The sequence below is a fragment of the Onychostoma macrolepis genome, chromosome 06 (genome assembly GCF_012432095.1).
Source record: "Onychostoma macrolepis isolate SWU-2019 chromosome 06, ASM1243209v1, whole genome shotgun sequence".
Taxonomy (NCBI): Eukaryota; Metazoa; Chordata; class Actinopteri; order Cypriniformes; family Cyprinidae; genus Onychostoma; species Onychostoma macrolepis.
The window spans coordinates 26147224-26160692 of NC_081160.1; the positions used below are offsets into that span (position 1 = coordinate 26147224).

Sequence of the window (13469 nt, forward strand, 5' to 3'; positions counted from 1 at the left end):
AAGAGGATGTTTTGTCTCTCGCAGGTCTGGCCAGTATTCATGGAGGCATCTCCAACCAGGGCTGGTTCATCGGGCTCATGTGCGCCATAGCTCTGCTCACCCTCATTGTGCTCATAGCGTGCTTCGTGAACCGAAATAAAGGAGGAAAGTACTCAGGTATTCTCTCACACAATGAAACAAATCAGTTGCTGAGGAAAATTGCAGAGTTCTTTTGTGAATGTGAACTGAATCCATTAAATGGCAGTCGGAAAACCCTAATAAATGTCTAAACTGTCTGGAGATTTTCTTTTAAGAATAAAAAAGCCAAAAGGTTTAACTAGAAGTAAAAAAAAAAAAAAAAAAACACACACTGAAAGTAAGATGGAAAAACATTGTATATCAAATTCACAGCTCGATCATCACAGCAGCACATGGAACATGTTAATGCGTTTATATTTAGAACATTTTTCACATCTTCGTTGGGGGCTGCAAATGATTCAAGGTTCTACCCAATAACGTTGTGTTTTTAACTAGATCTTCTAAACCGCTGTAACCTTTAGAACTGTGAAAGTTTTCTAATTACTGTACAGAAACAGCATGAGACAGATCTGTTCATTTACATGTGTTAATATGAGCTTGCCGATGTGCTTGTTGATGCAGTACAATTTTAATTGTTATAATAATATAGAATAATAATAATAATAATAACCATAATGAATGAGAAAAAGTTAATGGAACAGCTGGTATAAAATGTAGTTACAGGCTAACCTTAAATTACCTTAATGTATGTAAAGGTAATTTAAGGGTAGCATATTTGCAGCATTTCTTGATTGATTAAATGCACATTATATAGCTTTACACACTACTTTTCAAAAGTTTGGGGTTAGTGCATTTTTTTATTTTTTTTTTATAAAATAAATTGATTAATAATTAAATAAATACATAAAAATAATAAGTATAATAATATAAAAATATTAAGCAGCACAACATGTTTTCAACATTGATAATAATAAGAAATGTTTCCAATCAGCATATTAGAATGATTTCTGAGGGATAATGTGACACTGAAGCCTGGAGAAATGGCTGCTGAACATTAAAACATTTTCTGAAATATTATTACAATTTAATTTTTACTGTATTTGTGATCAAATAAATGCAGCCTAGACTTTTGTCAAATACTTAAAATCTTACCTACCCCAAACTTTTGAATGGTAGTGTGTTTATATATATATATATATGTGTGTGTGTGTGTGTGTGTGTGTGTGCGTGTGTAAATAAATAAATAGTATATAGACAGTGTATATAAAATGTTAATAAATATATTGTATGTTAAAAGATAAAGAGTATTTGTTAGTCTCTCTAAATTTACAATGCTCTCTTGTGTTGATTCAGTGAAAGAGAAAGAGGACCTGCACCCTGACTTGGAGTCCCAGGGCATAAATGATGATACCTTCTGTGAATACAGGTATTTCAAACCACCACCGAGATTTACTGCACACATAGTGGCAGAATGACGGCAACCTCTGACACTGTTTCCTTGTAATCTGTGCATTTCTTCTTTGGTTTGAAAGCCAGCACCAAACCAGCCTGAGCTCTGGACGTGCAGCAAGCTAAAGTAACCACCACACGTATGTGCTAAACAATAACAACAAAACCAATGTTGTTCACACATCAGTGCCACTGATGTGTTTCTGTTTCACGTGGTGCTTTGTGAGTAGCTAGAACACATGTAGCACTTTAGAAACAATGGCTTTGCTGTAAAAATGAAACTGATGTTGTATTGAGATCGAGCGAACAAAAGATTTCCCGGTTGGATGATGGTAAACAATCCAGTTTAGTTGAAAGACACTTATCTTGAGGCCGGCAAACGGCAATAAATGTGTTTCTTGTTTCATTAATCGTTCGGCGATCCAATAACAGTCTCTTCAAGAACAGTGTGTGTAGTAACAATTATGAATCTGAAATATTTTGAGCAGATTATCTGAGACGTGTTCATGATGAAGGCTGAACTCTAGATGTGCCCAGCTCAGTGTCTTATGTTTCACTATTTGAAACACAAGGCTTGTTTTATGCAGACGTCAAACAGTGTGTGAATGCATGCGCTTCGCGGTTTGAGTGAAGATAATGCATGCTCAAATGCACCCATCCACCTTCAGAATATTTTATATTTCTATCATATTAGTCATTCCATTGGGTTTGGGGCTGGTGGTTTCATAGGCACATGCACTGTGTGTTAGAAACGGGAATGAGTTGTCATGCTGGAGTGTTTCTCTATTGCTCTTTTTAAAGAAGTTGTTCACACAATACTGGCAATATTGTTATTATTTACTCACCCTCATGTTGTTATGGACCTGTATGGGTTTTTTAGTTTGTTATATTTCAGGTCTTCTGAATACAAGTAGCAGATCTGTGTAAGGAACAGACAAGAGAAGTCATTATGCATCGTAAATTATTCCTTTTGTCAAAATGAATAACATTGTACTGTAAATCAGCATTTTGATAATGAATTTTGGGCACAAACAAGGGCTGAACTGTCTCCTCATTATATTATAAGTGAAGCACAACTTAAATTTCAATTTCTTTTCCTCACACAAAGTTTGCATACGACTTCAGAAGGCTTACCATTCAAAAGTTTGGGGTCAGTAAGATTTTTTTTTTTTTAATGTTGTGAAAGAAGTCTCTTATGCACATCAAGGCTATTTAAAATACAGTAATATTGTGAAATATCATTGCAATTTAAAATAACCATTTTTATTATTTTAATATATTTATAAAAGTAAATATTTTTTGAATTTTCAGCAGTCATTACTCACATGATCATTCAGAAATCATTCTAATACGCTGATTTGGTGATCAAGACACGTTATTAATTTCAATGTTAAAAACAGTTATGTTTGCATAATTTTTGTCAGCATTTGATGAGTAGAAAGTAAAAAAAACAGCATTTATTTTGAAATAGAAATTTTATGTAACATTCTGCAACATTAGTGGTAGACTTTATCAATTTAATGCATCCTTGCTAAATAAAAGTATTAATTTCTTACCTTTGTATTCTTTCTTTTTTTTTTTTTTTACTGACCCCAAACGTTTAAATGATAGTGTATATAATTATCTGTGTCATATGGACTAATGTTCTACTTTTATTATGCTTTTTTTTTTTTTTTTTTTTTTTTTGGAGATTGACAGGTCACTATTACTTATATGGAAAGAGCTGCATTAAGATTATTCATAAATTATACATTATCCAGCTCTATCCTCTATATCTACTAGAGGAAAGTACTGGTTTAGCATTAGACCAACCGAACGTAACAAGGACGAGACAGCCAAACTCAGTTTTGTTTCCCATGTCTTACACAGCGACAATGATGAGAAACCACTGAAAAGCAGCCAGCATTCGTTGAATGGCGACTTGAAAGGAGGGGACAGCGGAGACAGCATGGTGGACTACGGCGACGAGGACACTCACTTCAATGAGGATGGCTCTTTTATCGGAGAATACTCTGGGCGCAAGGAGAGGGTCTCCATGGAAATCAAGGGAAACAATCAGAGCACAGCATAATGGACCACGGACAATTTATTTGTTGGACAAGCTCTTACAAAAGGTCAGTCAAAAGGAAACGGAAGGAAAAAAGCACGGCATAACGGCACCCGAAGGACATTTTTGCAATTAATGTGTTATTGTCAAATTCTCCGTCATACTCACATAATTTTACAAAGCTTAGTTTGTTGCGCGTGCTGTAACTGATCAATCATGTCAGTTGTGTATACTTTTGTGGGGTGTTTTTGTATTAAATCTTTGCAAATCATTGGTGACTTTGGAGCTGCCAGAAAGTTTGCTTTTTTGTAAATGCAAACTCTGTACACTGTTTTTGCTTTCTTCGTGTCATCATGTAGCCAAGCAAGTTTTATGTCAGGGTATGAACTTTGTATTTTTATTTTTTGTTCGAAGCAAATATTATTGACATTTTATATTTCAGATACTGTATACTGTGCATTCATTAAATGTGGGTTATTATGTGTACAAAGGATTTGTTGCTTAAATAATCATAATTTCTGTTGAAATCCAAAAAGCGTAAGACAACGTAAGGGTTGACTCACAATTACTCACATGCTTGTTTGAAAGTTTTTGCATTGAAATGATTATTATTAATGGTTTGGGCTATACTAACAACTGCATAGCCATATTCAGTACCACATAAACCCTACAGTGAGTCTGCTGCTCTTAACCCATTAGCCATAATACAGTATATCATCAAATAGGCAAATACTCAATGTTCATATGTTTAAAAAAAAATAAATAAAACACCTCTTTTGCCTTAGAATGACCTTGATGTTCTGGTAAGTATGACAAAACGAATTCTCATGGATTCCGTGATACAGGGTTGGAATTCCAAAATTCCACAATTCCACATTGGCATTAAATCCTATCAAATAAGTCCTCCAGGAAATGCAATTTTGTTCATTTATGTATGTTTTTGGACCGGCTCCACATAGAGTCAAACCCAGATTCTGTACAATGTTTATGTAAATTCTGTTTGCATGTTTAAGGATGTTGAATGAGGTTTGTGTGCAGATTTGACATTAAATTGTATCATTTTTTTCTTCACTCTGGACTTGCTAAATGCAGCATCGTAGCCTTTTTGCTTCTTGAACCTTCTGTGCTGATTAATGCCTTAACGCATGCATCCTATTGTGGTGCTTTTATGAGCTTGCGGAAAACATTTTACGTGGCTTTCATATTCCAGGCCCACCGCTGGATACATTAAGGTAAAAGCAGACTGAAGATGACAAGGACTTTAAAAAACACTGGAGTTAACTCAGCAAAAAGTATTGGATACTGCAGGCAGAGTCTGTGAAAAGATATATCGTAAGTAAAGATCTATAAAATAGTACATCTGTCTGAGAGCTACGCACTATAGATTCTGCTGTATTCCTGGAATATGGTTTTACCAAGCATATTAGACATTGTGCCCAATAAGCTTTCATCCCAGAGGAAATCTATGTATTTGGCTGTAAGAACACGGATGTGCTCTGTCAGGGAAATAACCTCAGTGAAAGCGGTGGAGCAGTTGGAAATGAGACAATGAGAAGAAGTATGGAGGGGTCAGCCACTCTTATGATGTGTTCAGCATATACAGATACAGCATCTCGCAGCAACACAAAGATATCAATAATGCAACATTTTTACTGAGTGGGTAGCCTGAGGATAACAATAGATGAAATCCGCTAAATAAAAAGCTGATATTGTATTAGAAAGCCCAAAGATCAGTCTCTGTGGAGCAACACAATAAAATGAAAATATCTGCAACTTCAATTATAAGGTAGGATGGATAGACAGACAGAAGACGGATAGATAGATAGACAGATAGATCGAAATTTCTTTCTGGACATCTGAAAGAATCATCTCAGCATATTGCAACTTCGCAATAAATGAATTGGTCCCCAAGTCTAAAGGGCCGTCAGCTATTCACTTCAGATGAAAGCTTAATTCATCATCATTTTTCTTCTATGTAAAGCAACTTCAGCAAAGTAAAGAAGAGAGGAGTTTTTATAGCAGTTTTTAAAATACAGTATGCGAAAGTGCACAAAGAGATAGAGTAGTATTTACTGGTAACATGATCTCAGCATAGTGGCTACCTGAGCTGACCCTCTCCATGGAGAACACAATAGCTTTTATTTGGCTACTGATTCAACTGAAGATTAACTTCTTTCAAACACTGAGTCAACTGTTTGTAAAAACTCTGAAAAGGTATCAGCATTTTAGTTTCTTTATCTAAACCTTAGCTTGAAACTTATGCATTGGCTTAACAGTACACAAGATATCTGCATCTCTTTATACAGTATCTCTATAATTTCACATTTCACACTCCCCAAATTCTCACATTTTCTATGTGAGCTGAATTTCATTACTGAATTCATGAACAGAATTATAATTGCTCTGTCCCCTATTAACATTTATTTCTCTTTTGGAAACTGAAACACATACTGTACTAGTGCTATGCCTACATTTTCTATAATGAGGGTTTGCATTACATAGAGAGACATTAGATGAAGCTTCTGCAGCATCCAATCAACAGCCATCTCGTTTTTACAATTAGGAGTCTAGACAGCAGCCTGACCCTGAGATGCTGAAATATTTGTGTATTTAATTAATTTCTGTTTCTCGCATGTAGCTAGAAACAGACCTCAAGTGAAGATGGGGCCGCAGCGCAGTGCTCACAGAGACAGTGTATTGATTGGATTTTCGGCAGTCTCTGTCTTCATTACTTGCTGGAGCTTAGCAATGCATATTTTCTTTTGCTTTAAAATGCGATACCTAAAATAAAAGTGCAAGCTTCAAATTAATGATGAGTATGGGTAAAAGTTCAGTATTATTTATGGTGTCACTGAGGCATGTTTAGCTGGCATAGTATTCATATACATCATTTTTTAGGTGACTAAGTACGTATTAAAATTTAAGAATACATGAATCAAAAGGTTTACTGACCAAGTTAGTCACACTTATACAGAATTTACACTAAAATACAGACATCAAATATTTGAGTTAAAAAATATAATATTACTTGTATATTATCGTAAATGTTCCGAGATGTAGGCTACAATGTACAAACCAACTGACCTAGCAACGCAATGGACACTACAACAATATTAAGACTAATAATACTGAAGTCCTCTGAGGTCATTGTCACTACACCCCAGAGAGTGAGCAGTGTTGGGGAAAGTTACTTTTAAAAGTAATGCATTGCAATATTGCATTACTCCATAAAAAGTAACTTATTGCGTTACTTAGTTACTTTTTATGGAAAGTAATGCATTGCGTTACTTTAGCTTTACTTTTTGTTACCTGAGCTGGGCTTGCTTATTTATTTTTGATAACAAAACTCCAAATGTTGTTTTTTTGGCATCTGTAAAGTCCCTTTCACACCAAAAGTGAAATTAATATGCCTCAGCCTGAAGGAAGTGCCTCTGCCTCTGCAATTTCACAATTTCTCTCAACATGGGGACAGGAGAGGTGTCAGCGAATAAATGGCAAAACAAAATAACTTGCGATATACTTATTTGAAAAAAGTAATTTAGATATTTTCTTGTAAATTTAAAAGTAATATTTTACTAGTTACTAAAAGTAATCTAATTACGTAACTCATGTTCAAGTTGGTCATGCAAATTCGCAAATTTTTCAAATGTGACCACACCACATGTGCGAGATATGAAAGTTGCTGCGTTTTTAGTTAGCTGGATGAATGACAGCCAATATTTAGAAATATCAGAATGTCATGACTGACCAATTGAGATGTGGTCAAATAGAGATATTTCAGTAAAATTTGGCTGGAAAAAGGTTCAAAGTCAATAGCATAGCGATTCTTAAAGCACAGTTCTCACAGAAATTACTTTCAAACCAATCAGTTTTTTGTTGGTCAATGTAACAAATTCACAGGTCCAATTTTTTCGTCATTGTGCGAGACTCCATTGTGCGAGCACATTTACCTTTGTTCTGCCAATTTTGGTGGGCAAAATCCAGTAATTTCAATAGGAATTACACAATTGGGAATTATGAGTGAGGATGAAAGATTTCTCCACTGGTGATCATGCAGATTTGCCAAGTTAACAAACAGAAAACTTATTGTCTTGAAACTTACTTCTGTGTGAGATGTGCTTCATGTATTTGCTGCACTGTTGACAACACGCCATGGACCTTTTTTGGTGCAAAATTTGGGTAATGTGACCGTATTTTAAATGAGACTGCACCTTTAGAATCGAGTATTCTGATGTTGCTGATAATCCAAGATCTTGGTTTGTATATATTCTGGAAGAAAGGGCCAGACTGCAACCAATGATTTGTTACAGAGCACGTGGCGTGGCTGACACCAGGCGCTTATGGTGAGGTGAGAATTGATTCAACAATAGCAGCGTAATACTAAAGAGAACTGCAGAACCGCCTGAGGCAGATTGAACTTCTTGAGAAGTCTCAGGGAATACAACCTTTTTAGTTCTGAAGACAATGTTACTTTTCCATTTGAGGTGTTTAGTAATGATACCTTCAAGGAACCTTAAATTCTAGACTGTGGTGACAGTTTTGGTCATTGAGACCATAAGATTGAGAAGCTCTGGAGACCTTCTGAAGTGTGTGATCATCTCTACAGACTTAATAGCATTTATCTGCATCAGGACACCAGATGTTCTACCTCCTTTCTTTTATAAACAGGTTCATTACAGTCGCTTATAAGGCCAATCAGTGTGATTATGATTATTTCTGATTATGTGTCGACATAAACAATTTACCATGCTACCTGAATATAATTATTATTAATTATTATGTTGATAGGCAGCTGATTAAAAGTCCTCAGGTTATGGAAGAGGGTGTTGGCTGTATATATATACACTTTGATTAATCCGACCAATGCCTAATGATGAACCCGTTTCTTCTATGGTGCATGGCATACAAATAAACACCTGTGTTTATTTGACAAGTGACTTGACAACAAGACTAGTGAATTATTTCATTATACTGCCTTCAAAAAGCAGGGAGCATATATAGCTTTATATAGCCACATCATTCTAATATTTTCTCCTTGTTGATTCACAGGGGAAATCGAATGAAATGTAGTCAGACTCTGATGCCATATGCATACCTCGCTGCCTCGATGGAGTGGGAAGGGCAGACTCAGTAAAATACCATTACTCAGATAAATAGAGCTAATTGAGCAAAACAGGTCCTGGCTTTATTGAGCAATAAATCAGACCCCCCCCACCACAAGCAAAGGAGAAATTTAGAGACCACTACTGCCTGTGACAACACTACTTAATATCTGCAATTAATGTGTGTGCCCGGTCAAAGTATTAAGGGTTTATGAATGTTCTATGGAGAGACAAATAGAATATATGAGTCACAGTCATAAACAGAAACGCCCAAGTGAGTGGGTTTTCAACAGGGTGTTTCAATGTATTATTGTGCCTTGTAGAAACAAGCTATCAAAAATTCAAAGCAATTTCCAGGCTTTTCAAGTTCTGTATGTAGTCCTTAGCACCAGCAATCAATTGCTCTGCTCTAAAATTTAGTGAGCTGTGTATGGAGGCAATATTTTAAGCCATCAAAAATGTAGGAAAATACTCATGCTGATTCTAAAGATAGTAGTTTTATTTTTTTAAATAAAACTACTGTAACATTCAATACAACACTGAAACGCCATTTATGAATGTTTTTTTTTTTTTAAATATAACTACTGTAACATTCAATACAACACTAAAATGTTCTATGAAATTAAAAATGAATGATTTAATTATTTTAAATTAATTTGTGTGATGTGCATTTCGTTTAAAAGAAGGAAATATATTTTATTTTTTAAATAATTTGACATGATAACATTAAACTATTGGAATCAATTAATATATATATCGATCACTTGCTAAAAAAATAAAAATAAATAAAGAGGGTCTGTGGTAAAAAGACTTTTTTTATTGAAAATCTCAGTGCTGCCACACTCAGCCCTTAGATATGTACTTACTTTTACCCAGCAAACAGAATGCTCGCCTAACAGTAATGTACGGTTGGCGTTTTTGGGTTTTATTTTTATAACCATAAAGTAAGACTTTGGCTGTGTTTGGAATCAGAAGGCCATGGCTACAACATCAGGGACCATTCACTCAGAATGCGTTTATGCTTTGAAAAACACTAGACAGGCAGGGGAATGGGAGAAAGAATGCAAGGTTTCAAGGTCTTTTTAAAAAACTGAACTTCTTTCTTTTGCAGCATCTTGTGCATTTTTAGAATGCTGTTTCAAGCGCGAAACATGATGTTATAGGTGATCGCAATGGTCAAATATGTCCATCTACTGCGTGTTTAAAAACAATCGGAAAGTAGCACAGTGGAATGGAAAAAAAGCATTCTGTTTGAATGGCTCCCTAAGTGGCAAAAAAGCAGGTTCTCCTTTCACAGCATACAGTATTTTGGAAATATATATTTGCAAGCATATAAATCAGAAAATCATTATATTACAGAAGAAGTTTCACCAGTGACCGGTTTTTGGGGGCTCTTATAACAGTGTGAAATAGACTTATGTTTTTCCCTGTCTGCTGCAAGCAGTTGTAATTTAGAGTAATCAGTCACATGGAATTAACGGCTCAGGTGATTTGCTCTAGACAAATTGCATCCAGAATTGAGCACCCCTGAAGCAAAGATGGAAGGTATCTGGTCACATGCTTCAAGCACTGCATGTGCCAGGCGAGCAACTGCCATTGAATTAAATAGGCCTAGTTCTCACCAGAAATTTTAGACCTCTTTGAGGTCTAAAAACTGTGATTCGCTTTTCGTGAGAGAGTCAGTGCAATTCACTACCAAAGATTAAAAGACTGACCAATATGAAGAATTTAAACACATTTACACAGAGGAAAACGTAAAGAAAACATCTTACCATATAAGTGCAAGTAAAAGTTGTAAAGTTAGTTTATAGAGTTGATAATATTTATAGGTATAAAAACACTTAAAAAATCTAAGCTCATATGTAGTCATGTTTAAAGCTATTGATTCTAAAACTTATTTATATTGCATATTATCTGTATTATATATATATGTTTACATTGATTTTATATAAAAGCTTAATAATTACTATTAAACTAAGCTGGCTTGTGTAATGGATTAAGGGTATAATAATTATATAAATAATATAAAATAATTATAAAAAATAATCATCTCTAAAATCTGATGATTTTACCTTTAAAAATGTTTAACTATGTCGTGTCCTAATTTGGAGTAAGAGAAACTGAAGGAGTGGCTTTATTGCGTCAGAGACGTGTCACTTTGCTTGAAGCTGATTGGTCAAATTTCGGTTTGAGATCTCTAAACCAGAACATAACCTGCCCCGGAGCAGGTTAGCTGTGGAGCTTAAGTTACTATGGCGATGAACACTGCTAAAAGCCAAACCACTTTCATGGTACCTAAAACCCAGAGTTGCCGCAAACTAAACTGAAACTAAACCAACTTCATGGTACAGGCCCCTGATCAGGTGAGCTGGAAACAGATAAACATATAATGCTGAGGATATTTTTTGGTTTATGCTTCTTTACAAACTTTAATGTCATTGCTGACTTTGGATGTTGAGCCAGATTTCGATTACTGGATTGTTTTCTTTAAGTCTTTAAAGGTAAGGTAGGTGATTTCGGAAAGGCTAGCGATAGCAAGATAGCTTTGAAAGCAAGATCCCCACCCTCCCCGTGTAATCACTCTGCAAAGCCACGCCTCCTCCAAAACACATGAACGCACTCAGGCAGACCAGAGACTTACCTGCACCATGATGAGAGATGCTGGTTGTGGAGGATTGAATGCAACGCTTTCAGATTACCTCATGTCTCATTCACTAGTGAGAAAACATTACAATACAAAGCGCATAATGTTACAATAATAGCGCCTTTCATTCTCACTAGAACTCGCTGATGACATATCATGTCTGCACAAACAGGGTGTGCAGAGGTATGCAAATACATATTTGACAGGCAGGCAGGACAGCCTATCGTAATGTTCGAACCAAACATTTTGATTTGTCGAACATTTTATGGTCCTACGCTTCCACAGATGATATAAATTCAGACTACACGATTTTAGCTCAATTCTGGCACGATTTGCTTGACGTAGGGTATTGTGGGGATTCATAAACAACTACTTCGCACATGCTTTCAAACAAGCCGAAATGAAAGAGAGACAATGGTATCGGTCCTGCTATGTGTAAATTTACAATGGAGGAAATGTTCGTGGATCTATGGCAATAATACTCTGGCCAGTTAAAAACTATTTTACCTCAGTTCAGTTACAGGGCAGAACACGCTGTTTGCTAGCCACTGTTTGTTTACGCTCATGCCACCACCTGTCTAGTCCTGTGCTATCGATGAAGAATGTTTGGGTAGAAACGTAGTCTGATATATTTCTTGTTCACAACATGACAAGATTTTAGGAGTCAAAATCATGTAATCTGGCACAGTGACTGTTGTAACCGACAGAAAAATCGTGTAATCTGAACCGGGCTTTAGTGATTGCTATTGGGATGTGAAGAGACCTTCAGCTAGCATAATAAAAAGTGTTTTTGAACCAAATCACCTACCCTGCCTTTAAGTCTTATAAATGTGCATATAGCTACTTGCACATACTGTATATTTAAGCGCTGAGTTTTGTATGTGACTTGTGTTGCAGCGTGCCACAGTGTATCGTGTTATCTATTTAGAAATGATTTGTTCGCCATGTTTTATACCGCAATATATGCAACTCTGTTTAGGGTACAAGCCTGACACTACAGAGATAATGACACCTGAATTCCTGAAATTCTATTTACTTTATGTATTTACAACATGAAGGCAGTAAGACAGCGTCACAGAGACATACATGTCAGCTTCATTATGTCTGGCACAATGTTTCACAGGTTGGAAATCCTGCATCTGACCTTCATGGTGAAATGATGCTATTAGATGCGACAAAGCCATTGTAGAGAAAATTGCTGGGAAAATGGAATGTAATCACCACAGATTATCTAACTGGATGCCTTCACCCACTGTCTGCCCACAGCACCTCCGACAAGGAACATTTAAGAATGTGCTGTGAGCATCAGGGGCTAGGGTTTGACTGGGTAGCTTTGACAGTTATCCCCTGCTGGCAGGTGCTGTAACTGCACCATTATGGGGGCAGAAAGCATGTTTCTTGATTGACGACGACTGAAAACGAATTAACTGTGTATTGTAAAATGAGCATACATGGTTAAATTATGGTTAAATATATATTTGAAATGTCTTTAAAACTAGAAGTAGGATAAATGATAAATGTAGCTACGATATTACAGGGGGGGGGGGGATTTCTTAACTTAATTTCTTGCCTTGCTATTTTATAAGGTTTCACATTGTTGAAGTTAAAATAGAAATCAAGTTCAATCGAAAGCATTAGAAAGTTCATTAAGATTTGATGGTTGAACTTGCACATCAGTTGGACTTTATTTTATTAAAGAACAATGGGTGTCCTTCTCTGTGTGTGCGCACATGAATTTGTGTGTGAGATCTATGTACCAACATTTTCACAAACAAATCATGATTCATCAATCACACTAAAATCATACTTTCGTACTACAATTTTGGAACCTCTGAGATCAAATGTATGCAAAAATCACATACTCTGGTTGGCTTTATAGGAATATGTATAGCTGGCTAATCAGAGGTCTGTAATCCGTGTCTGTATAAAATGTTTTGTGTGTGTGTGTGTGTGTGTGTGTGTGTGTGTGTGTGTTTGAACTGATTTTAAGATAGCACTTGGCATTGAAGATCTCAGGCAAGAAAACATCTTTAAAGAGCATAACATGTTTTCTGAGAGTGATGAAAGACTAAAAAAAGTTATGTGAAAATTGGGTGTGTTTTATGCTAATTATTAATTTAGAGCAAGCACATTTAAAATTCAAATTCATTAGAACCAGGGTTAAAAAACATTTTTTGTGCTCATGTACATGTTGTGAATTAAGCATAGG

The 13469-nt window shown here is 35.7% G+C and overlaps 1 protein-coding gene across 11 annotated transcripts in view; it reads left to right on the top strand.

Moving 5' to 3' along the window:
* Positions 1-4579, top strand: part of chl1b (cell adhesion molecule L1-like b) — a 97684-nt gene extending 93105 nt beyond the window's left edge. For 9 of the 11 annotated variants that reach the window (XM_058779313.1, XM_058779311.1, XM_058779312.1 and 6 more), the window contains 3 exons: positions 25-156; positions 1372-1444; positions 3337-4579. In XM_058779313.1, the coding sequence (XP_058635296.1) occupies positions 25-156; positions 1372-1444; positions 3337-3538 (407 nt within the window). In that variant the 3' untranslated portion in view covers positions 3539-4579. Of the gene's footprint in view, positions 1-24; positions 157-1371; positions 1445-1550; positions 1608-3336 lie in introns of all 11 variants that reach the window. The other 2 variants (XM_058779317.1, XM_058779320.1) reach the window with 2 other exon arrangements.
* Positions 4580-13469: the final 8890 nt, after the last annotated feature.